The sequence below is a fragment of the Diceros bicornis genome, chromosome 6, assembly GCF_020826845.1.
Source record: "Diceros bicornis minor isolate mBicDic1 chromosome 6, mDicBic1.mat.cur, whole genome shotgun sequence".
Classification (NCBI taxonomy): Eukaryota; Metazoa; Chordata; class Mammalia; order Perissodactyla; family Rhinocerotidae; genus Diceros; species Diceros bicornis.
The window spans coordinates 79882022-79909805 of record NC_080745.1 but is presented as its reverse complement, the minus strand read 5'-3'; the positions used below and the strand labels follow the sequence as shown (position 1 = coordinate 79909805).

General features: G+C 52.6%; 1 protein-coding gene across 3 annotated transcripts in view; it reads left to right on the top strand.

The window, feature by feature from the left end:
* Positions 1-27784, top strand: part of HSPA12A (heat shock protein family A (Hsp70) member 12A) — a 161767-nt gene that overhangs the window by 83583 nt on the left and 50400 nt on the right. Inside the window, exon 1 of one of the 3 annotated variants that reach the window (XM_058544081.1) lies at positions 6154-6292. The exons of the other annotated variants lie outside the window; for them this stretch is intronic. Within the exon in view, the coding sequence (XP_058400064.1) occupies positions 6250-6292 (43 nt within the window). The 5' untranslated portion in view covers positions 6154-6249. Of the gene's footprint in view, positions 1-6153; positions 6293-27784 lie in introns of those variants that run through there. 3 annotated transcript variants of the gene reach the window in all.

Below are 27784 nucleotides of genomic sequence, written 5' to 3'. Positions count from 1 at the left end.
GCCTGAGTGATTGTGATATTTCCAGAAATAATTTTTTCTGGCCCTTGAATTTTTTTCCCTGGACGAGTCATGTGGCAGTCCATGTTGTATATGTGAAGTATGTTCTGGAATGTTAATAGAGAGGCTGATTCACACCAGATGGAGTAGAAATCCAAGGGAAGAGAACGTATAAACTGGACACCATGACTCAGCTCTGAGGCTGGATTTTTTAAATATACTAAAGGTCAGAGGTCAAGGACCCTGACATCTGCCAGGCTTTCCCTGTAAGTTTTTATGTTGCCTCAGCTTGTCTGACTCTTGGGCCTGTTATAAAGCGTCACTTTTATGATATTCAGCTTATAGACTAAATTCTAGTGGTACATCATAAAGTCCAAAGCAGCTTTTACTGGAAGCTTCCTACATAAAAGCTCAGATTTGGATTAGTATCAGTGTTTCTCAAATTTAAAAAAAAAAGTTTTTTTGGACAAACATTTAAAAAAATGCCTCTCACCCCCATATCTTCTGTGCGTCTTTCACCAGCCAAGAAAATTTTGCGTAGATCCATTCTGTGACTTATAATACACAAGGAATAGGTATCTTGTGGTCCAAATTTGCAAGTTAAATAACAAGTCCTATTTACTGCGGGGTATGTAGCCTGGCCTTATGCTGAGTGTTTTACATATATTATCTGCCATAATTATCCTACCTGCGATTATTAACCCCTCTTACAAATGAACAGACAGACACAGAGAGGTATGTGCCCTCATCGCCTAAAGGGGGCAGGGAGTGGCTCAGCCCAGATTTGAACCCTGGTCTGGCTGACCCCATGGGACCCCACGCTCCTCCACTCTGCTTCCTCCTCCTGTGTTTCCCCTGTCCCAGGTCCCGGTGTGCCCCCAGGATCAGTGCCCTCAGAGGTAGATTCATCAGCAAATGTTCTGCAGCTTCATCTGAGCTGGGGGCTGGAGGACTCAGCCACGTCTCCCCGCCCCCAAGCCCTACCTGGTCCAGAGTGTGCAGCCCTTTCCACAGTTGGCGGTTGGCGCTGGTGACAGGGTATCCCGGCTGCCTGGTGGAGTGGTTAGCTGGGCTGGCCTCTGGTCTCTGGCTTCTATTTGCGTGAATTGATGTTGGGGTGTGTGTGTGTGTGTGTGTCTTTGTTTGGCGGCTGAAGAACAAAGACAGAGTCTGTTGGCTGGGAGGTGTCTGTGGGCTGGTGGGTGAAGAGGATCCCAGAGAGGATGAGAAAGGTGAGGGCCTGAAGCTGAGAGGCTGTTTTCCTTCAATGTTTAACTGTTGTTTCCAGGCACTATGCTAGAGTCTGGGGGCCACAAATGTGGACATGGCTGACCCACTCTGGGAGCTTGCAGCTAGAGGGGGAGATGGGCAACCTGAAGTTGGAAAGAGTTCTAGTCTCAGCGTTCTAGTCTCAGTTCTGCAGCTTCTTAGCTTGGTGACCTCTCTGGGCCTCTATTTTGCCATCTGTACAATGGGTTAATTATAATACTGACCCCAGAGTCGTTGTGATAAATGCTATGATAGGAGTCAGGCACAGAGGACAGAGGAGGGGGCCTCATGCTGTCTTGGAGGGCTGGGTGGTTTCCTGGAAGAAGTGACATCTAAGCTGAGACCTGGAGGAGGAGAGGGGTTTACCTGGCAAAGTGAGTGGAGAATGGGCTCCCAGTGGAGGCACTGGCTCTTTGGGGACCTGAGGACAGGCCCACGTGGCTGGAGTGACTAGCGTGAGGGGACTGGAACATGGCGACTTGGTTCTGGGCTGGGCCTCTTCTTGGGACTCAAGTGTCCAACTGAGATCTGTAATTGGTACTGGTGGGGAGTGGGGACATTCTCAATGTCCACCACCAAAGACCACAGCCTGGGCCCCAGAGGCCCAGAGGGTGGAGATGAGATCATGTGGAGGGTGCTGTAGGGAGTCCACAGGGAGCACTGTGAGGAGGTGTCTTTGGAGGGGGCCTCGAGGGGCTCGCTGCAGTGTGAACTCCCACAAGTCTGGGCATGCTCTGACATGGCTGGGAGAGCCCCAGGAATCAGTGTAATGTCCCTGTGGTGGCCTGGTCCTCCAAGTTGGGCAAAGCCTATTTTATTGTGTTCCTGTTTCTCTGACTGAGTCAGTCCGTCCACCATCAAGCATTTATGGAGTGCCCGCCACGTGCCAGGCTCTGTTCTAGGATGGAGAGGATATACCAGGGTGCAGAGGTGAGCAACACAGTCTGAGATCCTCCTTTCGGGGAGCTTACTTCTTAGAGGGTGAAGCAGCAGTTTTAGATAGAATGGCCTGGGAAGGTGACATTTCCCAAAGTAAGTGGGAGAGCAAGCCCCGTGATTCTCTCGGGAAACGTGTCCCAGTCAGAGTGACCTACTAGAGCAGAGCCCCCGGAGTGGGACCAGATTTGGCGTGTTCAAATGGATGACGTGTGTGTTTTCGCTTGAGGGATGGGAGAGTGGAAGGAGCGAGAGTCAAGAGGCATCAGGAAGCCAGTTCGTGTAGGACATGCTAGCAGAAAAGTGACATGATCTCACTCTGGCTGCCATTGGGGAAGACACCATAGGTGTCAAGGGGAGATGGAGGGAGCCCTTCCCTGATGTCAAGTGACAGGAGACGGGCCTGGCCTTGAATCCCAGCCCTGCTGCTAATGGCCTGAGGAAGCCTGAGCAGGCGCCTCAACCTACACGTGCTTCCATTTCCTCTCCTGTAGGATGGCGAGGGCCACCGTGAGAATCAGGTGAGACATGCGTGTAGACACCCATCAGTGGCGCCGGGCTGGCTAAGTGTGTGCCTACGAGGGCGATTCTTAGTTACTGTGATGATTATTAAAGCCATGAGGGCAAACCCAGAGTGTGCATTGTCTTTCATGCTTCCTAAAAATCAAAACTGTCTGCTCTCTGCCCCTGGCCTGGGGCCTGCCTGTCATCGCCTATGCTCTTCATGCACCCTCATGTCACTGTGGCTGGGGGTCGGCAGAGAGGCAGATGGTGCCCAAGGCCTTTCCACCACAGGTGGCAGGAGGGCAGGGGCTTCAGCATTCCTGCTGGTTCTGACAGGCTGCCAAGGCCGCTGTCTTGATGGCGGGGGTCAGGACTCTGCTGGAAAGGGACAGGGTGCCATGAGGACACTGAGGAGAGGCACCCAGGCCAGAATGGTGGTGCAGGGAAGGCTTCCTAGAGTGGGGAGGTCCATGCTGAGTTCTCCAGGTTGCTGGGGGTGGCAGGATGAGATCAGGAGTGCTCCAAACATCAGACACATTTTAAGGTGTTTGAAATCCCAGCATAAGAGAGGCAGCAGTGGGTAGGAGGGATTGAAAGAAGTCGGAGGGAGAGATGGAGCTGGAGACTAGATTCACAAAGAATGGACTGACGGGGTCGGATAGGAGCCGGGACACCGGTGAGGGGCCCTGCAGACATGTAGGCAGTGAGAGATCATGGGGCCTGGACAAGGAAGGTGGCAGCGAGGATGGAGAGGAGATTTCCGAGGCTTGACTTGGAGGTTGACTGAACTTGGATGGACACAGAGGGAGGGGTGAAAACTGGTGCTCAGGTGTGTGGCTTGGCAACTGGTGGGTGGTGCTGCCTTTACTGAGGTGTGGTGCCTGGGAGGGAGGGCGGGAGAGGATCAGCTGGGCTTTTGTTGAGAGGAAGGGTCTGAGAGGCACCCTGGGGAGACTCGCAGGAGGTCTGGAGCCTTGGAGGAAGGTCCAGCCCTGGGTGTGGAGGTGGGCGTCCCCACAGACAGACAGAGGAGCCTCTTGGGTGTTGAGCTGCCTGGGCAGCAGAGACTATAGGGGGAGGAGAAAAATAAAGAGAGGTGTGTGAGTGTGCAGAACACTGTGGGAGCCTGGGGGTGGTGGGCGGTGTCCTACGTTTCCCTGGGCTAGTGGCCTTGGACTGGGGCCCTGAAGGATGCCTAGATGTGGGCAGGTAGAGGAAGGAGGTGAAGGGGGTATAAACATGGAGATGGGAGACAGCTTGTAACCATGGTCGAGGAAGGCTGGTGGAGGGAAGGCTTCTTGGGAGAGAGACTACAGGAGAGGAAGGTTGAGGAGACTATTGTCAAAGGTGTTGAATGTGGCACTAAAGAGCTGGGGCTTTTTCCTGTAGATGAGGGAGCCCAGCATGGTTTTGAGCACAAGAGAGACTCAATCAGAACTGTGTTTAATAGAAAGCTCTTTCTGGCATCACTACTCAGGCATGTGTCCATGTGACACTGATGCCCAGTGGACAGAGTGCTGGTGACTGTCCCTGCCCTCTCTCGTTCCACTCCATGTGGCCTCAGCCTGGCCCGCTTCACTCAGTGGGGACATACGAGCAGCACCGGGAGGGCAGCTGTAGGGTTGATGCACGGCCAGGGTCGGCCCTTCCGTTCTCCATCCTGAGCCTGCTTGGCCAGGCTGTCACCTGGACAGCTGCCTCAACACTTCCTCCTGCCTGCATTTGGGTGCCACATGCTCCTGGCCTCCAGGCCACCTCTTGGGTCTGCCTCTGAGATGGTGGGGTGTTGTCTCAGCAACCGAGTAGCCTTGGTAGGGAGAGGGCACTCACTGGGAAAACACTGTTCTCCACTCTGGGAGTGCCCCCTGCCACGTGCCCCCGCTGCCCACGACCCTGAACAACTGGCCATTGTCCACTATTAAAAAGATGCCTGTGACTTAATAATATTGTATACTTTTTGGACTGCTTACCACGTGCCAGACCCGAAGCAAAGCATGTTGCATGCATCATCTCATCTAATCCTCTTCAGCCTTAGGAAGTGGGGTCTCCCACTGTACCCATTTCACAGATGAAGATACTGAGGCTCACAGAGAGGTTAAGTAACTTGCCGGTGGTCTCACACACAGCCAGAGACTGTACATTTGGGATTTTTAATGCATGTAGATGGAGGACAAGTTCATCCTTTTAACTCATCATCCTACCATCACTTTTTGAGCAGAGCCTGGTCTCTGGGCTCTCCTGGCAGCCCTCTGCCCACTCCCTCCTCCATAACTGGGCTACATGATGAAGCCTCCCCTAGGTGCCCTTTGAGAGTTGTGGCCCATCTCAGGGCATGAGGGATAGCTGGTGGTTATGACCTGGGTGGGCATCCCAGCTTGGCTACTTACTTGCTGTGTGTGTTCTGGGGATCGTCACTTAACCCCCTCAAACCTCAGTTTCCTTATCTGCAAAATGGGGACCACCAGTCCCCACCTCTTAGAGCTATGTGGAGAAAATGAGATAAGGCTCTTAAGCACTTAGTATAGTGCCAGCCACACGAGAAGGACCCGTCAACGGTGATCATTGGATTCTTCTCACTGCTCTCGTTGCCTCGTTGCGTAGCGGACCCGGAAGCCACCTGGCCAGGCCTGAACAGGTGCCAGTGGCGCGTGTGTCGCGGAGCCGGAGGACAGGGAGGATGAACATTGACCACCGAAGCTCTGCATTATTAATGGCGTATAAGTCAGTATTAAGAATGAGTCTTATTCTCAGACTTTTAACTAGGGCCCCGTATATGGAAGGCGTGACGCAGCCTCCGCGGCAAGCGCCTCCCACGGTCCTGAGTTGCCATGGAGTCCCGCGGGCTGCCTGGAGGCGGACACCCGCGGCGGTTCCCACGGCACGGACCCGCGCAGGGCCTCGGTCTGCGGCTTGAGTGCTGGCCGCGCCGGCGTCTGCCTTTGCGCGGGCCGTTGATCGCTCCTCTGTGACCCTGGGGGAGAGGAATAACCTGGTGGGGACCGGAGCGGGGCTCCTCGGGAGAGTGGGGCGTGTGTGCGGTGCTTGCTGCAGGGCTTCACCCCTCCCATTCCAAAGTGAGGACGCGCGGAGCAGCCGAAGGGGCCTGAAATCCAGCCCCCGCCGCTCGCCGAGCCGTGCGCCCTGCGCGCGCCTGCGTCCGGCCTGCTGGCGAGCCGCGGAGCCCCGGCTGCGCCACCTCCCGCGCCGCGGCCGGCTCGGGGGCGAGCCCCGGAGAGGAGGGGCCGGGCCTCGGAGCCACGTCTGGGCGGGCGGCCGGACGCGGGGCTCTCCCGCCGCGCCCGACGCCGCGCCTGCCTTGCCCGGCCTTCCCCAGCCGGCTCGGCGGGGCGGGGCGGGGCGCGGGGCGGGCCCGGGAGGAGCACGGGGAGGAGCCCGGGCTGCGGCTGAGGCCGCGTCAGAGCAGTGCTCCCGCTGCCCGGCGGCTCAGACCCGGCCCGAGCGCCGCCGAGGACGCGGACGGGGACCTGCTCGGGCACGGGCGCTGCGCCGGAGGCTCTTCTCTCGGGCCGGGGCTGCGCGACCATGGCGGACAAGGAAGCTGGCGGCAGCGACTCTGGGCCCCGAGGTGAGCGCAGGGCGCGGGTCCTGCGGCTGCGGCGGGGCGGGCCGGGGAGGGATGAGGCGCGCTTGGCCCGGCTCCTCGCAGCTCCCTCGCGGGCCGCTGAAAAGTGGGCGCCCCCACTCCATCCTGCCCTAACGGGTGGGGCTGAAGTCAGCGCCGCAGCGGGGCCAGGGGGCCAGGGGGCCGGAGACGGCCCACCAGTCACGTGCTCCGCTCCGGGTCGGGGTGCGGACACTGCGGCGGGGACCGCAGCCCCCGCTCGGGCACCCTGGCCGTCCCTGCCGCGGGGTGGCGCCTCCTGCGGGGCCCAGTGGGAGTCCGGGTGAGAACCGCCCCGCGTGTCCATCCCCTGCGCGCTGTGCGGGGACGCCCGCGCTTGTCCGGTAAAGGGCCGGCCGCGGGGTAGCCCGGTATCCCCAGCGGCTCATTTCCGTGACTCAGCGAGGCGGGGGTGGGAACCTGAGGGAAATCGAAGATTTGGACCTGTCCCCTCACCCCGCCGAAGCCGGACGTACGCGCCGGGAGTGGGGCTGCAGCTCTGGGCCGAACTGCATCCCACTCCCCTTCCCGCCCGTCCCCGGGGACTCTCTGGGCTGAGGAGGCACGGAGCGGCTGGGGCTCGACTGTCCCCTCTTTGCCGGGGCATGGGGGAGGGAGGCGGCGCCCAGTGCGGAGGACGGACGCTCGTATTCTGCAAGTGTGCCAGGGCCGCTTTCTTTGGCGAGAGTGGTTAGGGCTCAGATGGATGGAAGGATGGAAGGGTAAGGAGCGAGAGAGGACCCAGGATCAGGGGAAAGAGGAGTTGCAGCTCTGGGAGCCCAGGGCTATAAATCATGGCTTCCCCAGCGGAGGGGAAGGGCTGGCCAGGATTGTGGGTCCCACGTGGGGAAAGTTGGGCGCTCGGAGGCGCTGCGGGTCCTTGACCTGCAGCGCCTGTGGCAGTAACAGCCGCTGGAGGGGACCATGGCCGGCGGCTTCCCCGGGAGCGACAGGGCAGGCCACCTAGCAAGGATGGAATTAAAATGCTCGGGATGTACGGGAAATTCATACAGGAAAGGAGCGCTCGGCTCTACGGGGACCCCGGAGCCGGGGAAACTGAGTCAGGTGGCAGCGCGGCCACCATGGGCGAGGGGCTCGCAGTCATGCTGTGGCCGCGGCCCCCGCCCTCTGCTGCGCTCCGAGCGGCACCTGCCCCCTCCCCAAGCCATTGTTCCTGCGGATCTGGGAGGTGCCATACGGCACTGCAGTGGTAGGGGAGTGCAGGGGGAGGGGGAGATCCTGACACGGCTCTCTCCTGGGAGGGACCCTGGAGGGCCCAGGCCGTGCTCAAACAGGCGTCCCAAACCTGCCTGTTCTCCTGCCCTTCCCTAGACGGCAAACACGCACCAGGGGCCACCGGCTGTCTTTGTTTGAACATTACTCAGCAACTGGATTGATTCTTTTTTTTTTCCTTTAATCTTTTCCTTTAAATTGGAAAAAGAAATTAGGATGGTAGGGTGGGGCATCGGAATTGTTAAGAATTGCTCAAGCTTAAGTTAGTGAACCAGTTTCTTGCCTCTCATTCTGGGACAAATAGCGGTTGGCTGTATCAAATGCAAGGTCAGCCCTAGGATTTGTCAAATCAAAAGAGTGAGCAGGGATGTGCACCCCCACCCCCAACTATTTTGTCTTGTAAAATCGAGTTCAGCACCCTACCCTCCACAGACCCCCTTCCCCCCTCCACACACCTGGGCACTGTGTGGTTGTCGCTCCTCAGGCTGGAGAGCTCCCCATCCAGGATGGAGAAACACATACTGGGTGTGCTGGCCCACCTGCCACTGCCTGCCTGTGTCTATTCTAGAGTGTTTCTTCACTTCTAGTGAGCTGCAGTTCAAGGCAGCCTTGAGAATTCCTGGCATGTGCACTTAGCAGGCAGAGCAGGCTGTCTCTGGCAACTCACTGCTTCTCTCTGGGCTCCCATCTCTTCATCTGTAAAATGGGAGATATTAACAGTATCTCATCGGAGCAGAGCCTGCTCATCCCGCACCCCACACATCTATTTAAGGTTTCCTCATTGTGTATTCTGTACTGGGCAATGAACATGCATTATTTTATTTTTCAAAGCATCACAGCAAACCTGTTACCAGCATTCCTCCTTTACTGAGTAGGGAATCTAAAGAGAGGTTGAATGACCTGTTCAAGGTCACACATCTAGAAAGTATTGATTTGGACCCAGGCCATCAGATTCCAGGACTCCAGCCCTTCATCACCATCCTGTGTAGCCTCTGTGGGTTTGGTTGGTGGTTGCCATTCTATCAGGGACATAAAAATGGTTGTTCTTTAGGGGATTATTTCAAGGATGCGCTTGGTGCAAAAGAATGAGTGCCTCAGGCATGAAACTGTGTTGGGGCTTGTGAGCAGTGGGAGCTCCAAGTGGTCAGGCATGCCAAAAGGGCTGGCTATAAAATCTTTCCTGGCACATCATGTGGGGTTGCGGTGGAGAGTGGGTGGAGGTGCCTATGCAAAAAGAATGGCGGAATGTTGGTAATTGTTGAAGCTGGGTGATGGGTACATGGCGATTCATTACTGTTCTGTTTACTTTGTATATGTTTACAAATTTCTTTAATAGAATGTTTAAATTAGTTAATTTACAAAATCTGAAGGGCCAACCTTTAATCTTTGGAGCTTTGGACAGCAAAGGCTAAGATGACCTTCAATCCTGCCCCCACCTCCCAAGACCGAGTTGGTAGACACATGGAACCCTAGAAGGAAGAGATGAATTAGGGGGGAGGCATGGATGGTTCAGGCTGGGCTAGCTCCAGTGGTGACCGGGTCAGGGCTAGGTGTGGGCAGTGGAAACCTAGTCATTTTCTCTGGTGAGGGGAGTGTTTGAGGAGAGGAACAGCAGGCAGGGGGTTTTGCCTGGGTTGGGGGTGCCTCTGGAAGTGTTGCTTTGGGCTTTGAAGATGGGATTCTTACCGTCCTGGCAGTTAATCATAATAAAAATAAACATTTTAAACATAGACACATATTGAGGACTTAGTTTATGCTGAAATCTAGGAATATTGAATTATTGTATGGCCCTGACCACATTTATTATTGGATGAATGACTCTATGGGGGGGCCCTGTTATGCCCATTTCACCAGGGAGAAAGCTGCCAGGCCCAGGGTGGCACAGCTGCAAAGGGGCTGAGTGAGGGTTAGGAGGTGGTCAAGAGGTTCAGCCTCTCCTAGCACATGCCTGGCGTCTCGTAGGCCCTTAGGGAATTGAATAGCATGTCTGAATGAATGAGCGCATGACTAATAGAGTGTGGCTGCCCCACTTCCCTAAGGCCACCAGACTACAGATGCAAGTGGAAGGGAGCTGCGTGTGGCTCCCAAAGGAGCCAAGAAAAAGTTGAAGTGATGCTCTGGGTATCAGTGGTTAGGGCTCTGGCCGTGGGATCCACTTCCATGTCCATACCTGCCTCTATAGCTGTGTCCCCCGCTTCTGGGGTCCCTACATATCCCCGACACCGTTTCTTGTGTTTCCCAGAGCTCTGTCATTTCTTTTGGCCCTCATGCTGTTCTCCCTGCCTGAAACATTCTCCCTTTGTCTAGCAAACTCCTACTCATCCTTCAAAACTCAGTTCAGGTATCACTTCTCAGGAAGCCTTCCTGGACTCATCCATCTGGGTGAGATCTCGCCTGTGTGGTCACAAAGCCTTTGGTACTAACTGTTGGTAATCCCAACCAGTGTTCATTGAGTGCTTACGATGTTCCAATTTTATATGCATATATCCCATTGACTCATCCGACAACCCTATGAGGTTGGTGTTATTATGACCCCATTTTGCTGATAAGACAATGGAGGACTTGAGAAATTTGGTAACTTGCCCAACCAATGAATCAAATCACCCAGCCCGTGAATGCTGGAGTCGGGATGTGAGTCATGGAGCCTAAAAGATTGTGCTCTTTCTCTCAATGCCTTTTCTCCCAGCAAGGGCAGGGACTGTGTTTTTCATTTGCATATTCTTAGAAAGGGCTCATAGTAGGTGCTCAATAAATGTCCTACTGTGTGTTAAGTGAATATCAGTGAGCAAGACATGAGGGAGCACAGCAGGGAGGAATGGCATCCACATCCTTCCCACTCCACAGTGGAGTGGCGCTTCTAGAAACAAGGATGCTCAGGAGTAGGCGGAAGCTGGAGGGGGAGGCGGGTGGGGCTCAGTCAGTCCCTGAAGAGATGCGACTTTGATTCCAACAAGGCTTTGAGTGACGACTCAATCTGTGGGGGCGAAGTGCTCTCTCATCTCATAAATAGGCCTCTTTGGTAAGGAAGAAAGCTTCTTTATTATTGCTGCACATAATTAGGATGGCAGGGAGGCACCAGGCTTTAATCAATGAGCAGCATGTGGCAGGGCACAAGTGCCTCCCACCTGCAGGCACGTGGGGTCTGGGCATCGCCTGGAGAGCAAGGTGAGCCTGGGGGGTACCCCCAAAGAGTGCAGGCACTGCTCAGAAATGATGCTGGTCCCACCACAGCGGGCGCTGCAGATCCTTGCGTTTCTTTTATTGCAAATGACTCCCAATCCTGCTCTTCTGCGAGATGTGCAGTAACAGTAACAGTAACAGGTGCAGAGGGGTAGAGGAGCAAAGTGGCTTTGGAGCCCAAGACTGCGTGTGAACGCCGGCTAAGCTCTCCTTTCCTGGTCTGTGAAAGGGGCGCATGGTGCCTGCCTAGGTCTGCTGTGGGAACAGTGGAGATAACGGATGGGCAGGAAACAGTTGTTTAATTTATCAAGTTCTTTCCCCATAGGAGGAAGGGAGAGGTGGCCTTCCTGCCTCTACCCCGCAGATGCCCACTGGGATTGCCGTACCTTGTGTGGCGTGGGTGTGTCCAGCTGCTCTGCTTTCTTTGGAGGCTTTAGGGGGAGGGCAGATTCTGCTCTGATTTTTCTGACCTGGGGCTGCGTGAGGAGTATGTTCAGGTCCTGATGCCTTTAGACGTGCACTACTCCACTCGGAAGCAAGACCCTGGGAAGTGATGAACTCCTCTTTCCTGGCAAACACAATGTCAGTTCTCTTCGAGCACCTTTCTCCCGTCTCTGCAGATTCCACTGGTGGGAAGCAGGAACGATGGCCGCTGTGGGCTGGTCCTGGAGTGTGCAGGTGTTGGGAGCTACTGGACATCCTCTGGGGCTGGTTACCACAGGGGTTCTCAATCCTGGCTGCCTGTTAGAATCACCCGGAGATCTTTTTACAAGTCCTGATGCCCAGGCCTTGTCCCAGAACTATTATATCAGGACCTCTTCGAGTGAATAGCCAAGTTTGAGGATCAGTGAGAGTTACCACATATCTGGATTTCAGACTCGGGGCCTCAGCGCGTGGAGGGTTGGGGGCAGGGAGCAGCAGACACAGTGCACTCCCTGGTGCTGGGCTGAGTCAGCAGAGTTGTTAAGTACCAGCTCTACGTTAAGTGCTTCACCTACAGCGTCTCCTTTACTCTTCATAAACACTCCATGTAGTGGGTGATTTTACACAAGGGGAGGAAACTGAGGCTCAGACGAATTAAGTACATTCCCCAGGGTGACGTAGCTCCTAGAGGTGATGCTGGAACAGAGCTCAGGGCTGTCAGGAAAGCCTGCACAGGCCCATCTTACCTTTAGGGGACTGTTTCTCAATCTTCAGCCACTTGAGGTTCGCCTTCCTGATTTTGCCATATATACGTACCACCCAAACCGTGATTTATTGATTATTTTAAAAATAGATCTACTGTTTTTGAAAAAAGTGCATTTATTTCAAGAGTCTTCTTTATATCAATTTCATAGATAGAAAACCTGTGTCACTTGCCACAAACAGAAGGTAACCACAGCAAAAATGCACGGAAACCCAAGCCAGGTTAGTCCACTTTAGGCAGATGCTGTTGCCTGCGGAAGGCTTTGTGCTGAGGCTGTGTGCTGAGTGCGGGGGGGGCGACTAGAGAGTTTTAGAGGAGGTCAAGGGCACGGGAGCACCAGACCGAGACCTTCTCTCTGATGGAAATCAGGCTCCAAAGGGACTTGAACAGGAAGCGAAAAGCTTTAGGAATCACCTAGGGGGATTGTTACAATTCTCATTCCCAGACCTCCTGGAATTAGACTGTCCTGGAAATGGGGGCCTGGGGATGTATTTGCAGAGCCTGCCAATGAGTCCTGTAATTGAGCGAGAACTGGTGCCTGGTCCATGGACCACCACAGTCATCTCTGGCCCACCAAGGGAATGGGGCCCCCCCTCAGGGGGACCCTGTGCTAGGATGTGCTGCATTAGGTTGGCCAGGAGGGGAAGAGAGAGTGTTCCAGGGGAGTTTACGGGGGAAGTCAGCTTGGATTCCAGTCCTAGCTTTACCACTTACCAGCCGTGGGATTCTTGGCAAGTTACTTAGCATCCCCCTACCTCAGTTTCCTCTTCTGTAAAGTGGGAATAATCATAGTACCTGTTTGAGAGTGGATTTTATTTACTCCCATAACCCCTGCTAAGTGCTGAGACACTTCCTGGCTCATTTGCTGTTGTCTGCTATTATTATTTATTGTTATGAATGCCGTGGATGTAGGTAGGGCAGTTATCAGCAGCTGCATTTGGTCCTGGAGGCCCAGAAGGGGGAAGGGCTGGCACGAGATCCCACAGCTTGGAAGGGGCAGACCCCAGCCTGAGCCTCAGGCCGCGCGGCCTCTTGTCCAGCAGGCCCAGAACTTTGGAGGAGAGCTGGGTGTCTCAGGCTGGTGGTCCCAGTTGATGTCCACTTGGCCCTTTGCCAAGGCTCAGCTCCCCACTGGGTTTCCTGTTTGAGGCACCAGTGGGGTTCAAGGTCTCTTTGCATCCCTGGACTCTTTCCAGAGCTGCCAGACCTCTGCCCTCTGATGGACTCCCAGTCCACCATTGGACGGGCTCTGCCCGCTGTGCTGAGACCCCAGATCTGCAGCTTCACAGATACTCTTCTTCCAGCCTTGACCATGACCTGGCAGCTGAGGACGTCAGGTGGGGCTGACCGCTGCACCACAGTGCCCGTTCCAGGGAACCCTGAACTGTGGAGCATGGGCCTCGGTTTTAGTCCTCTTATCTTCAGGGTGGCTGTGCGTCCTGGTTGGCCAGGAGAGTTCTGGTTTGTGCCTCTTGTCCCAGTGAAATTATTAATAGTGACTCCTTTCGCTTTCTAAGTATCCCAGTTTAGAAGATAAGTTATGTGGTTGTGCTTCTTATCTCTGTCCTCTTCTCAGCCATCTGGGCCTCAGATGGGATGGGGGTCGCTGTAGGGTGCGTGGTTCAACCCAGGCTTTGGGCTCAGCCACTCGGGGTTCAGATGGGTTTAACCTCTGTGTGTAGCATTGCTGCACCTCAACTTCTGCTGCTGTAAACAGGGATGATTAATAATCCTGCTCCATTGAGGTGCTGTGTGAGTTAAGTGAGAGAATATATGTCAAGTGCTAAGTGTGAGGCTGGTCCGTGCAGGGTGCTCAGGAAGTGGCTGTAATTGGTTGTTATCATTGTTGGTTTGATTTGGGAGATGCAGTGGCTGAACGCGAGATCTGGAGCCAGACTGCCTGGGTTCAACTCTGGGCTGTGTCATTGCTCTGCTCTGTGGCCCTGGTAAGTTACTTGACCTCTTAAAGGCTCAGTTTCCTCGTCTGTAAAATATGGATTATAATAGTCTTCTTCATGTGTTTTTTGTGAAGATTAAATGAGTTTATACAAGAAAAGTACTTAGAACAGGGCCGGCCACAAAGTAGACACTGAAATAATGTTAGCTATTATTATTAGCTGTTATTGTTATTATGAGTAATAGTCCTAAGTTACATTCTTGTAGGCAGGAGCATTATCCAGTGTATTAGTTTCCTATTGCCATTGTAAAAATTACCACAAACTCAAATTTATTATCTTGTAGTCTGGAGGTTGGAAGTAAGTCCAAAATGGGTCTAACTGAGCTGAAATCAAGGTTATGGCAGAGCCACATTCATTCTGGAGGCTCTAGGGGAGAACCCGTTTCTTCGCATTTTCCAGCTTCTAGAGGTCGCCTGCATTCCTTGGCTTATGGCCCCTTCTTCCATCTTCCAAGCATGTCACTCCAACCTCTGCTTCCATTGTTCCACCTCCTCTCTGACTCTGCCACTCCTGCCTCCCTCTTATCAGGACTCTTGTATAAGGACCTCTTATAAGGCCCACCTGGATAATCCAGAATAATCTCCCCACCTCAGGATTCTTATTTTAGTCACATCTGAAAAATCTCTTCTGTCATGTAAGGTAACATATTCATAGGTTTTGGGGATTAAGACATGAGCTTATTTTTGGGGGGGTGGGCACGGTATTATTCAGGCTACTACAGCCAGAAAGATTGGGGTCTTTAGGATTTAGGACTGTTAGTTACGAGAGCCTTCGGTCTCCCCAGGAGCCATCTGAATGTTAGAAACTCTTCCTCCTTGGTGTTTTCCATTAGTCAGGTTCCTCTTGAACCTGCTGCGTGCTGCCTTCCCAGACTTTGGGTTGTTGGTCAGTCCTTGGCTTTCATTCAATCTGGTAGGGTCCTTGGAGACACGGCCACTTTTGGAGCTGGTTTAGCCCCTTCTCAGGGGCTTATGGCATCACTGAGACCCGAATAAAAGGTTTATTGGCTCCCAAGTGGGGAAAACTATTAAATTAAAGAATTAGTGAAATGTCACATTATATTTGCTTTTGCTGTGTAACAAACCATCCCCAAATTTAATGGCTTAAAACAGTAGCCATTTTATTTGCTCATGATTCTGTGGGCAGGTCTCCCCTGGGTGGTTCTTTGCTGGTCTTGCCTGGGGTCACTCGTGACCGCAGCCATCTGATGGCTCAGCTGGGCTGGAGAGTCCAGGTGGCCTGCCTCACGGGCCTGGGGACGTGCTGGCTGTCGGCTGGGCTTCTTTCTCCACGTGGTCCTTTACCCTCAGGGAGGCCGGCTGGGCTTCTGTATGGTGGTCTCAGGGCAGCAAGAGGAGCAGAGGGGAGGCTGCGAGGCCTCTTGAGACCTTCCTGAGAAGTCGTATAATGTCACTTCTGCTGCATTCTAGTGGTCACAGCAAGTCACAAGGCCAGCCCAGATACAAGGGGTGGAGAAATGGACTCCACCTCTTAATGGGAGCAGCCAAAAAGCATTTGTGACTATTTTTAATCTAACGGAGTCAGCTTGACTAAAATGATGAAAGTACAAACTTTAAAAAATTGTATTTTGGAGCGAGCCCTGATAGCCTAGCGGTTAAAGTTCGGCGCGTTCCGCTTGGGCGGCCTGGGTTCGTTCCCGGGCGCAGAACCACACCACTTGTCTGTCAGTGGCCACGCTGTGGCGTGCGGCTCACAGAGAAGAACTAGAAGGACTTACAACTAGAATATGCATCTATGTACTGGGGCTTTGGGGAGGAAAAAAAAAAAGAAAAGAAAAGAAGATTGGCAATAGATATGAGCTCAGAGCGAATCTTTCCCAGCAAAAAAAAAAAAAATTTTTTAATTTTGTTTTAAAACACCTTGCAGGTTAGACTTACTTCGTAAGACTTTCTGTGAGTGTGTAATGTCAAGAAATCAGTCAAATCAGACGTCACCCATAGTCAACTTATCTTAAAAGCAACTTCCAGTTACCTTACACTTAAAATTATTTGCTCGTGTTTGTATGATAGATAAATGAGGGAACCATGCTGGTATATGTGGAAGTCATGTTGGCTCAGTGGCAGTTTTTCCCAGTGTGGTTATGTTTTGTTAGATCAGGATGCGCTCTCTCATGATTAAAGAGCAATAAATGAAGAACTGAGAAAAAAACCTGAAAATCTGTGGGTGCTCCTCCCTGTGGTGTAAGTTGTGGCCGTTTTAGTATCTTCCCATCCCCTTATGCTGTGTGGGAAGCTGAGAGGGCAGGTGAAGGAGCTGGAAGGCACTGGCCCCGTAAGACAACGGTGGGTGCAGTGACACCCTGGGTGGGGCTTTTGGTTTTAATGATAATGGTCTCTGTAAGAAGTGAGCACCCCCAAGGCCCTTCATCTCAAAGGAGGAGCAGGAGCCAACGACTTACTCACTGGTGTTGGGTCCAGGGGCCAGCACAGCTTACTGCGCTCCGATATTTCTAGAGCTGCTTCTGTTTTTGGAAGTGCTCAGGTAACAAGGTTCCGTAGGTGTGGTGTGATATGCACCAGCCCTATTTTTCCCATGAATTCTATTATTTTTAGTGTGTGATTTTGCAGAATGTGAAGACTTTTAGGAAAATAAACTGCATCATAGCAGACATGCTTGTGTTTCTATTTGCTGTAGGATGAGTGTCCGTTTAAAAATATTTGCCCTGTTATGGAGTGGGGCCTCAAGTGACTCAGTCAGCAGAGCCTCTGGTCTCTCATCTTCACCTCTTTCTGGGTACATTAGCTCAACTTTTGAGACTGTTTTATTTCCCAGATGGTTAGCATGTTTTTTGGGTAGTTTTGCCTACTATGTTCCAATTTTACTGTCAGAAAACTGAGGCTCCGGGAAGGTTGTAAGTTCTGTAGGATGGAGCTCCTGTTCCGTCAACCCATTTAGCACCCGAAATCTCAGGGGGAATGGGTTTTGCCAGTGTCCTTTGTTTCCCATAAACAGGCGAAAAAGTGATCTCCATTGTTGCTTTCTGGTTTTTGGTAAATCAGACCCTCTGGTCTAATTGGTTTCTCTGCGACTGGGAACAGTGGTTTCTATACCAGACTTCTGGCTCCTGTTTGGGACACAGAAGATGTAGGTGTTGAGGCTTGAGGCTGCTGGCTTGGAGGCCTCAGGCTGGCCTCTCTATGTTTGTCCCCCAGATTTCCATGGGCTAAAGGCTAAAATTCCTCTGGTCACTTCCTTCCTTTCTGTTCCTTTTCTCATTGCCCTTGAGGGGCCATCTTTGCCAGTTGGCATAGGAAACTGTTTACAGCACAAATGTCAGCAGTCCTGTTCCCCAAGTGGAGATGAAAGTTGTTGAGAAAACAGAGCTTGTAGGAGGCATCTACAGCCAGGTGGGACTTGGGTTGTCAAAGCTCTGGGATGGGCCTACTCTCCCACTTTACAGATGGGCAAATTGAGGTCAGGGAAGGGACGAGACCTCCCCCAAACACCTGGCAAAGCCAGGATAAGACTCCAGGTTGGCTGAGTCCCTCTACATGCTTGCCAACTAAACCCAGACTGGGCCTCAGAATCCTTCTCAACACAGTAGTCCAGCCAGCCACTCTGAATCAGTCAGAGGTAGTGCATGGATCTAACCTCTCTGCCGTTAATAAATTAGTGACTTGTCTCTCCCTGCAGGAGTTACATTTTAAAAGAGTGTTTGAAGAACTAATGCTTGACTCAGAGGAATGAGGTGCGGAATCTAATTGCTGTGAATAAGAGAGTCCTTGATGGTAGAACCCCAGGCACAGCTTTTTCTCTTCAGCTTTCTTGCATATTCCCTCAGTTAACATAGGTGGTGGCCCATCTTTTGTGACCCGGCCCTTGGCAGAATGCCAAGGAGTGTTAAGTATAAAAGAGTGTTAAGTAGGGCTTTTGGTTGCAGGTAACCAAAGCTTTTCTAGCTAGAGGAAGTCAAAAAGGAAATTTTATAGTGAGGGTCCTGGGGTGGCTCCTGAAACTCAGGGCTGCTGCCGGGTCTAGGAGGGAGAGTGCTGGGAGCCTGGCAGTTCTCTTCTCCTCCCCCCATCTCTTACTCCTACTCTGCCCTGCTTGTCACCCATCCTTCCTTCCCTGCAGGCCCACTTTGTGTGCTCCTCACTCCCAGTTTGTCTTTTTCAGATTCCCAGAGAAGGCCCTAGGTTCAGGCATGTTAGCTACCTGACCCTGGAACAGTTGCCCCTGGCCAGGGCACGGGGTTACGTTGCTGGGAGTAGGAAGCAAGGGGAAGCATTGTCCAGTGGTCAGAGAGCGATTGTCTTCTGCAGATAGTTGCAGTGCTAGCAACTGAATAAGTTATACACAGTAAATGGTTTCTAGGTAAAGGATGTACATACAGATGGAGAATAAATGTACAACCTACTGGAAATTTTACTCTGTTGTTCTTTCTTGGAGAAAATTGCTTTCTCCAGTGTAAGTGTTTCACACCATGTGGGGTAATTGACCACTGGGTCCCTCCTATGAAAATAAAGTACAGGCCCCTGGGGTGTTCTCCTGGTGCATGCTGGGCAGAGGTTGGACCATGTGGCACTGGCCAGCTGGCCCCATTGGAAGGGACATGGGCATCAGGTCAAGCTGCGGTTTTCCTGGGCCGGCGGTTAGAGTGCAGCAGAAGGGACACATCATTTGTCTGATGATGCCAAATACATCATTTGATGTATTTGCTTCAGTGCCTGCTATCTACATGCGAGGACTGACGCCAGGACCCTCCAGGGAGGCCTGAGTGGTCAGCTGTGGGAGGGCCTGTCGAGGTTGTACCACTGGATGAGTCCAGAAAGGCAGACTTGTGGGACACTGGAGCAGGCTGTGGGAACAAGGCTCAGGGCATACCCTTTCCTCGCCACACCAGCTCCCTTGGCTTCTCCTGCAGGAAATGCTGGGGAGCTGGGAGGATGGGAGTGGTGTTGGCCCTGGCCCTCCCTTCACAGCCAGGTTCCTGGGGCTTCACAGGTGCCCCTGAAAGGCCCTTACCCCACAGCTCTGGGTCTCCCGGTCTCAGACCAGCCTTGGCAGGATGTCTTTTAAGATAATAGTGACAGTCCATCCCTTGGGCTGGGCCTCTGGTAGTCTTGGACAGGTCAAGAGAGGATGGGGGAGGGGAGGGGAGTCACCTGGAGCCAGGCAGTCCCTGAAGAGAGGGTGTAGCAGGTGGTATGGGGTGTGAGGGACCTCAGGCCTCCTTTGTGGCCAGTAAGGCAAAATGGGCTTTAGAATCAGACAGTGCTTGGTTCAAATCCTGGTGTCACCTCTTACTAGCTGTGCAACTGCAGGTAAGTCATTTAGCCTCTCTGGGCCTCAATTAAGCTTAAAAAACACCCAATACGCCCTGCCTGGTGGCGAGTGCTGGATGGGAATTTGGTGGAGGAAACAGGCTTAGCTAAGTTAGAAAGTCCCGGCTCCCACACTTGCTGGTTGTGTGACCTTGACCTGAGCAGATTACTCAACGTCTCTGAGCCCCCGTGACCATATCTGTAAAGTGTGGATAATAACATCCCACAGCGTGGTCCTGAGAATTAGACGAGGTCAAGTACATGAAAGGTTTTCCCTGCACACAAAACGTGCACATTCAGTGTTAGGCATCTTGATTATTTGAAGCGCCCACCTGGCACACACTAGGTGCTCAGAAAGGTTGTATAAGGGGAACTAGCTGAGCAGATATGGCGTGGTTCCCTGCTGGGGAAATTTTTTAAAGTCAAGTTTATTAAGGTATAATTTACATAAGGTAAAACTCACACTTTTTAGGTGTACAATTTGATGAGTTTTGATAAACGTATGCAGTCGTGTAACCACCACCACATCAATACATAGAATATTTCCAAGGTGGGGGGATTTTGTCATCTAGAAGTCTTGCATATGGGATCCTTCTGATTTAGGGGGGCCCCACCTCAGATGGTGAGGACCCCAAGGCCTGGACCTTGCCCCATGAAGGAGGGACCTCCAGGGTCCTTTCATTGACAGAACCCCAGCTTGTGCCTTGGGGCTCTAGGTTGGGGCTTCGGCGGCCCTGCCCAGCTGGCTGCTGATTGGCTCTGAGAAGGGAGGGGCGGAGCCTGCAGGGTGCCGAGGTCAGTCCTGCGGTTGGGCAGCGCTGCCAGGCAGAGGCTGATGGTGCCCACGTGACCTGAGGCTGAGAGCAAGCCCAGGTTGATGTGAAGTGCCCGGAGAGCCAGGGCTGGTGAAGCTTGGCCGGAAGTGAGGGTCCCGTGGCCCTGCTCGCCGGTAGCCATCTGTGCGGGGATGTGAGGTCCTTTGGCCCACGAGGCTTATCCTGGAACACGAGAGCTAATATATAAGGCGGATCCCCGCGGTTGTGGTTTGAGGATAGGGAAAGGCTCCCCACGCCTGCCACTGGCCGCAGTGCCTGGAGTTCCATGTTGAGGGAGTCTTTTCCTCATGCAGACTTGATTTGCTGCCACGTCCCTTTGGGTTAAGCATTACTTCTGCAGTTCCTCTTCTGAAAGGTAACTGCTGCTCTGAAGATAAAGCCCTTAGGTAGGCGATGGCGAGTAGGGTTGAATTTTGTGTTCCATCGCTGACCGGTCGGGAGGAGTCTGGAGTGCTGTGTTGAGAAGGATTCTGAGGCCACCTGTGGCTCGTTGGAAAGAATGTGATAATTAACAAGTGCTGTGTTTCCCAAATGCCAGCCTTTGGGCCAGAGATGGCCTCAACTTGGGGCTTGGCTATGTGACTTGTTTTGGCGAAGAGAATGTCAGCAAACCCGAAGCCAGCAGAAGCTTGGTAAGTACCCAGGGACTTGCCTGCTTGGTAAGTACCCAGGGACTTGCCAGTTACTCGGCTGTATAGGAAATCCAGGCTCTCCTGCTGAGAGGCCACATAGAGGGGAACTGAGGCTCCCCATCTGACAGCCTAGGCCAGCCTCAGACACAGTGAGTGAGGCCGTCCTGGACCATCTAGCCCCAGTCGAGCCTTTAGATGACTTTAGCCACATGAGTTGACCCCAGGTGAGAAAAGCCCAAATTGCAGAGTTCTGTGCAAACAAGTGGTTGTTATTTTAAGCCACTAAATTTTGGAATTAAAATATTTTTTTCTTCATAGCAATAGATAACTGATGCAGTACTATTTTCCTTTCTTTTATGAATTGAATATAATAGCAAATGATAGGTTTAATAAAAAAAGTTTTAATGTCTGTTCTTGGCAAAATAAAAATTTGACAACGCTATGTCAGGCCCACAATTTGGGGGAATTTTATTGCTTGATAAATTGGGGTGTCGTGAAACCAGAATTCATGCAGATCTGAGGGAGGAGTTGCTGTGCAGATTTGGGTCTTTATCAGCCGTTAGCACTTAGGCAGTGTGACTTTGATGATTAGAGTGAGAAATGGTTAAAGCTGGAGGGTGAGGTGGGGGCTTTCAGCATTCTATGAGCCAACTGCTTCATTTTCCAGGTGAAGAAAGAATCCTGGAAAATGGCGGGGACCTTAAGAGCGCTCAGTGACCTAGTGGCAGAATAGGGTCAGGCTGTCCCTCAGAGCAAGCTCGGACCCTGCCTGTCTGGGTTGGGATACTGGGGATGAGGGGCGCTGAGGTAGGGACATTGGAGTGGGCCTGGTGGTTTCAGGGGTACCCCTGGAGGGGCTTGGGAATCAGGAGATTATCTGCCCTGGGGCACCAAGCTTTTGGGGGCACGGGGAGTGGTGAGCAGTGGTGCCAGAGACCCAGCAAAGACCTGATACTGCTGGGGCTTGCTGTCCTGCAGACCTGTCTCGGGAGAGGCTGCTGGGGAGTGTGTGTGTGTACACATAAGTATGTGTGTATATGCAGGTGGGGGGAGAGAGAGAGCGGGAGCAACAGAGGTGGAGGAGAGGGAGAGAGACAGACAGAGACAGACATAGGAAGAAAGAGACTGAGAGATGTTGGAAGCTTCTGGTAGGTCTTCCCTTGGGCTTTGTGTGGTTCATTCAAACATGAACCGAGGACTTGGCTGGTCATGGCCATTGGTTCTGCCCCAACATTGCGCTCCTTGGGCCTTCCTTGAACATTTGCTAATGAGATCCCAAAGTGCCACACGCTGGGCCACAGAGCCTGAGGTTCTTGGGAAGGAAGACGAACTAGCAGGATGGGATTTAGTGGGAACAGTAGGAAGGGCAGAATTAACTTTTTCCTGTGTATTTTTTGTACATAAACCTTGTGTGTTAAATGAATATTCACATGGAAAAACAGACTTCCTCACTGAGTTATGTTATGAAATGGGTGTGTATTTCTGTAGAGTAAGGCCTTAAGATGTAATACAAACATGCTGAAGAATGCAGCTGGGGTTCTGTTAAGAATGCCCCTCAAAAATCTTAGTGTGGCAGGGAGCAGGGGAGAGTGGAGCCACTTTCTAATGAAATATTAGCAATGAGACTGAAATAAGCGGCAAAACACAAACACAGAAGCCAAAAATACAGTTACCGTGGCAGAGCGATGGCCCAGCGTGTCCTGTGACTCACTGAAGAGTAGTCGGGGATCTCGTGTCCCAGGATGGCAGCCCCTCCACTTCCTTCAGCCAGCAGAGCTCTGCCCTCTCCACACCTCTCCCCAGCCCCTGCTCACAACTGGTTTGGCCCTCAGAAAGAATTTGTGAATTGGTTTCCATCTGTGAATATGCTTACAACTCAAGGTGACCCTCCCTGCCCCCTTCCCTTGAGCCCTGAGGACCTAGAGCCCATTGGGGGCCATATGGCCATCCCATGCACACTGCCAGCTCCAGGCTTGTTCCCAAATTTGGCAACTGAACACCAGGACTCTGCCCTGATGTAAATGATTACAGCCGAGGGCCGTGCTGGTTGGGATGGTTGGAGCCCCGTGATGGAACCAGGTCCTAGGAGCCAGGGTGAGGCCTGGGACCCAAGCAGAGCACCCCTACCCTGCAGGGTGGCAAGATTTCTGTCTCGGCACCAAGGATGGCCCACTTCAGACAACACTTTTGAGGGGTTGAGTATTGAAGCCAGAAGCAACATCCACCAAGTGTAGCTCCTCTTCTGGGCCTGGAGGAGGCTGAGAGACCAAGGCAGTTTGAGACCCCCTTCCAGGTGGGGTCCTGAGCTGTTTTCTCTCTGGGAGGCAACGTGGTATCATGGGACAAGCCCAAGTCCTGGATTCGAGTCTCAGATCTGCAGTGTACCCGCTGTGAGGCCTTGGGCAGGCCTGGAAACCTCCCTGAGCTGCGGTCTCCTCGTCTGTAGCATGGAGCTGAGAAATAGAGCCTGCCCCACAAGGTCACTGGGGAGATTTGCTGGCAGAGAGTTGGCCCCCAGGGTGTGGGAGCCGGCTGATCACTGGGAGCTGGTGGAGGCTAAGGGTCCTGGTGCAGGAAACACAGGGCCAGGCAAGGACTTCAGGCCGGACTAGTGCTGTGACCTGGCAGCAGGGCACCCAGTGAGGCCACAGGAGGTGACGGATAAAAGCCAGCTTCACACTCTGCTCTCTCTATGCCGCCCGACCATCTCCTCTGTCTCTACGCTGTCCTGGGCAGGTCCTGGGTAAACACGAAGATAACTGGTTCTCAGACAAAAGCATTACATGCTCATTATGGAAAATATAATCCAAAGGAAGCAAGGAGGAAAGACCAGGACCCCACACCCAGAGGCAGCCCCCGTTAACCCCTTGGTGTTCAGCCTTCCAGACTTGCCGAACCTCATGAGACAGAACTAATAGATGGGCTTTCACAGAACCCAGTCCCGAGGGGCAGGGGAGTTACCCTCCTTTTATAGACAACACACAGTGGCTTGAAAGGTTATGGTTCTTGGTTAAGGTCTCATGGGGAGAGATTGGGTGGTGGACATGATGGTCTGAGCCCAAAGTGTGTGTTCTTCAAGAATCCTTGCCCTGGATGATATCTGTAACACTCCCTCGTTATGCCTTGCCCCCAGCCACAAGAAAGCCACTCCCCAAGATCCCCGATTCCCTTACACCAAACAGCCAGGGAGCAAGAGGAGTTGGGCTCTCCCCAGGTGCAGGGCTCTGTACAGGCGTGGTGGGTGCGAGTACTTGAAAAGTAACTGAGCTGTCTCTTCCTGGAGTTCAGGGCCGGTGCTGCCTGAGGTGCCTTGGCTGGGGTCCTCCCAATGTGGATGGATCTGCTAGAACCTGGACACGGGTGACTCCAGATACTGGGGTGTTGTCACAGGCCTCAGGTGGGCATCCGGCAAAATGGCAAATGGGCCTGGAAGCCCCAGGCCTTCTCTTCAGGGGCCTCGGTGGTGGGAGCAGCTGGGATCTAAGGAGCGGACAGAGTGGCTCACTGCAGTAGGGGGGCCTCTGGTCGCATCTGGAATGTGCGCTCGCAGCAGGCAGGAGGCCTTATTACAGCTACTTCGGGGGTCTGCCCCTAAGAGCCGTCGGGTCCCTTCTCACAGGGGCAGCTTTGCTTCTTCCTTCTAGCAGGTTCACCGTGGGCACCCCATGCCCTGCAGAGAGCAGAGCAGGGTTCTGCTGGGGCAAGGCTGCTGCTTGCTGGTGGGCATGGTGGAGTGGGTGGGAGGGGTAGTGTGGGATACACGAGGTGGCAAGCTGGGGGCTTGTGGACAAATGTTTGCTCATCCATTTGAATTCATTGCCTATAATTAAAATGAATGAGAGAGTTCACATAAAAATCTATATTTCTGACTCCTCTGTTGGGTGGAGCCAAAGAACTGTTGCCCCTCTAGAAGGGGCATGGGGTCCCCAATTTGCACAGCCTCCATCACTCCTACCGTCCTGTCCTTGGGTTATTTTTTCTCATCCAGTTGTACCATTGTTTTTCTTAGAGCAGAATCAGGGAAAGTTCTTGTAACCCACTTGGCAATGAAAGTGGGGCATCAAAGGAAAACCCCTCTGCTTTGCATCACCTTCCTGATCCCTGTAGCAGGGGTCTTTGGTGACCTTGGGGAGCAGGTGGAACATGGGCTTGAGAGTCAGACTTGGATTCAAATTAGCTTTGCTTCTTGCCAGTTGCAAGAGAGCTTTTTTCTCTCCTTATGCTTCAGTTTCTGTAAGACAGGGTCATGGTGCAGGTGGGTAGGAGGATTAAGTGGAAGGGTGCTGGCAAAGCCCTACCCAGGACATGAGGTCTGTAGCCCAGATTACAGGAGCCCTTCTTGTCTGCTGTTTATTATTATTATTGGTATAATTTACATATAGTAAAGCATACGAATGTTGTGTACAGCTCGATGGATTTTTATATATGTAATACCCAAGTGTGGTAGGCTGAATAATGGCCCCCCAAAGATGTCCATGTCCTGCTCCCCTGGAACATTCACAGTGTGTTATCTTACATGGTACAAGGGACCTTGCAGATGTGTTAAATTAAGGGTTTTGAGAAGGAGAGATTATCTTGGATTATCTGGGTGGGCCCAATGTAATCCTGTGAAGGATTTAAAGTGAAGGAGGGAGGTAGGAGTGTCAGAGAGACTGGAAGATACTATGCTGCTGGCTTTGAAGATGGAGGAAGGGGCCACCAGCCAGGGAACGCAGATGTCCTCTAGAAGCTGGAAAAGGCGAGGAAACAGATTTTCCCCTGGAGCCTCCAGAAGGAACACAGACCTGCCAATGCCTTGATTATAGCCCAGTGAGACCCATTTCAGGCTTCTAACCTCCAGAACTGTAAGGCAATAAATTTGTCTGGTTATAAGTCACTAGTGAATTGTTACTAAGTTTGAATACTTGGTTATAGCGGCAATAGGAAGCTGATACTGTGTAACCACCTCAAGAGGCAAGATACAGGACATTTTTATCACTGCAGCAAGTTCCCTTTTCCCCATCCCAGTCTGTGTCTGCTCACCCTGTGAGGTAACCATTGTTCTGACATCTTTCACTTAGATGTGCCTGTTCTTGACCTTCACCTGAGTGGAGTCATAGAGTGGGGGTACTCTGTCACCCCTGGCGTCTTGTACTCAACACAGTGTTTTGAGGTTCATTCATGTTGTTGGGTGTGTTGGTATTTTGTTTCCTTTTTATTGCTGAGTAGTAGTTCACTATATGGCTGTACCACACTTTGTTTATCTGTTCTCCTGTTGATGAATGTTTGGATTGTTTCCAGGTTTTGGTGATTATGAAAAAAAAAACTGCTATGAACATTCTGGAACAAATCTTTTTGTGGATGCATACACTCATTTCTCTTGAGTAAAATCCTAGTAGTGGAGATGCTGGGTCATAGGATAAGGATATGTTCAGCTGGAGTAGAAACACTGGAGTTGTGTTGTGGGAGCACCAGTCAGCCTGGTCAGCCTCGGGGACTGTGGGCTGATAGCAACCCTGCTTGTCTGCAGTGGTTTCTAGAGGTGCACACATGGTGGCGGGGGGACCTTGTCTGGTCCAGGGCAGGGGGCTTGGTGGCCCTCAGGCGGGAGATTCGGGTGGAAAACCTCGGCCAGCACGTGTGTGCTCTAGGTCTTGGAACTGCAGGTGAGCCTGTGCTTCGTCAGCACCTTCTCTGTTCCCAGCTCAGTGCTGGAATTTTCCTGTAGGTCTTCCCTTGCAGTTGCAGTCTCCACGCAGCCCTGAGGTAGGGGGAACAGTTGTTAGCCTGGTTTGCAGCTGTGGAAACTGAGGCCTGGGATAGTGTCCTGTCTGTGGCAGAGCTGGTGAGAGTGGAACCAGATGTCCTCCTCAGGCCCAGCTAACTCTGGGTCCTCGCTCCCATCCCCCACCCCTGGAAGAGTAGCTGGGGGCTGTGCCTGGCTGGAGGGCAGCCATGAGGGTCAGCTTCTCCCACGGGAAGGACAGTGGGGCCTTTTCTCCCTGCAGACCCCTGCACAAGACAGGCCTGGAGGATGGCAGATGGCTTCCCAGATGGCAGAGAACACAGTCCAACCCACAGTGCAGGGGGCCAGTGGTCAGTGGCTAATGGAGGTGTCTGATTGGTTAAAGAGTTAGATCTGATATGAAGGGTAATACAGAGCCACAGTAGGTGCTTGAGGCTGGGAGTAACCTGATGAAATTGGTGGTTGTGATGTGATCCAGAAGCCCTCCACACCGCTCCGCCTTTGCTCATGCTGTTCCCTCCCCATCTTGTTCACTCACTGAACTTGCCCTTCAAGATCCAGTCAAGCATCACCACCCTGGGGCCGCCTTCCCCACCACTGACCCCCTGAGGCACTTATCACGGTGTCTAATAAAGAGTTCACGTGCAGAATAGAATTTTACAGTGTTCTTAATTACAATGTTTAAATTGAAATCACTCGCTCTGTTTTGGCCGGAGAACTCATAGTCAGATTCTCATGAATTAGATACATATGTGATGCATGTCCACTAGACGGGGCTAATGGCAGCCTGATGGGGATGCGGCAGAGGAGGGTGTGGACAGAAACATGGGGGGAATGGGAGGCTGTTTCACCTGGGCCCTGGTCTGCCCCGCTGGTGAACTTCCCAGGTAATGCTGAAGTGTTTGCCCTGTGGCCAGCTGCCTGCTTCCCCACTGCATGTTTAGCTCCCAGAACTCTTCTTGTTCACTAACCCAGAATGTCCTCAGAGTTGTGTCCACACCTTTAGGACGTTCCCTGACTAGATCTGTGGAGAGAGAGAGGCAGGGAGACGAGGGCCGTGCGACGGGCCTGTGGGAGTGTCCCTGTGACCAGCTCCCACTTTTCCCAGTCTGAGGCATTCCTGTGGACACCTCCTGGAGGTCACCGCCCTGTGCTCAGACATTCCGGGCTCAGTGGGGATGTGCCTGCAGGGAGTCAGGCTGGTCACTCTGTGTCTGGGATATTCTGCTCTGCAGAGGAGGTGACTGCTGATTAATTGAGTTCCAGACCGAGCTGTTAAAGATAACAATGAAGTCAGAGAAGCTGTCTAAGCACATGGTTAGGCTTAATGAAGGGGGCAGGCCTGTGTCCTGGGAGGGACAGGCCCATGGGACAGCAGGAATGAAAAGCCACAGACAGACCACCTGGGCTTATGGACGCCA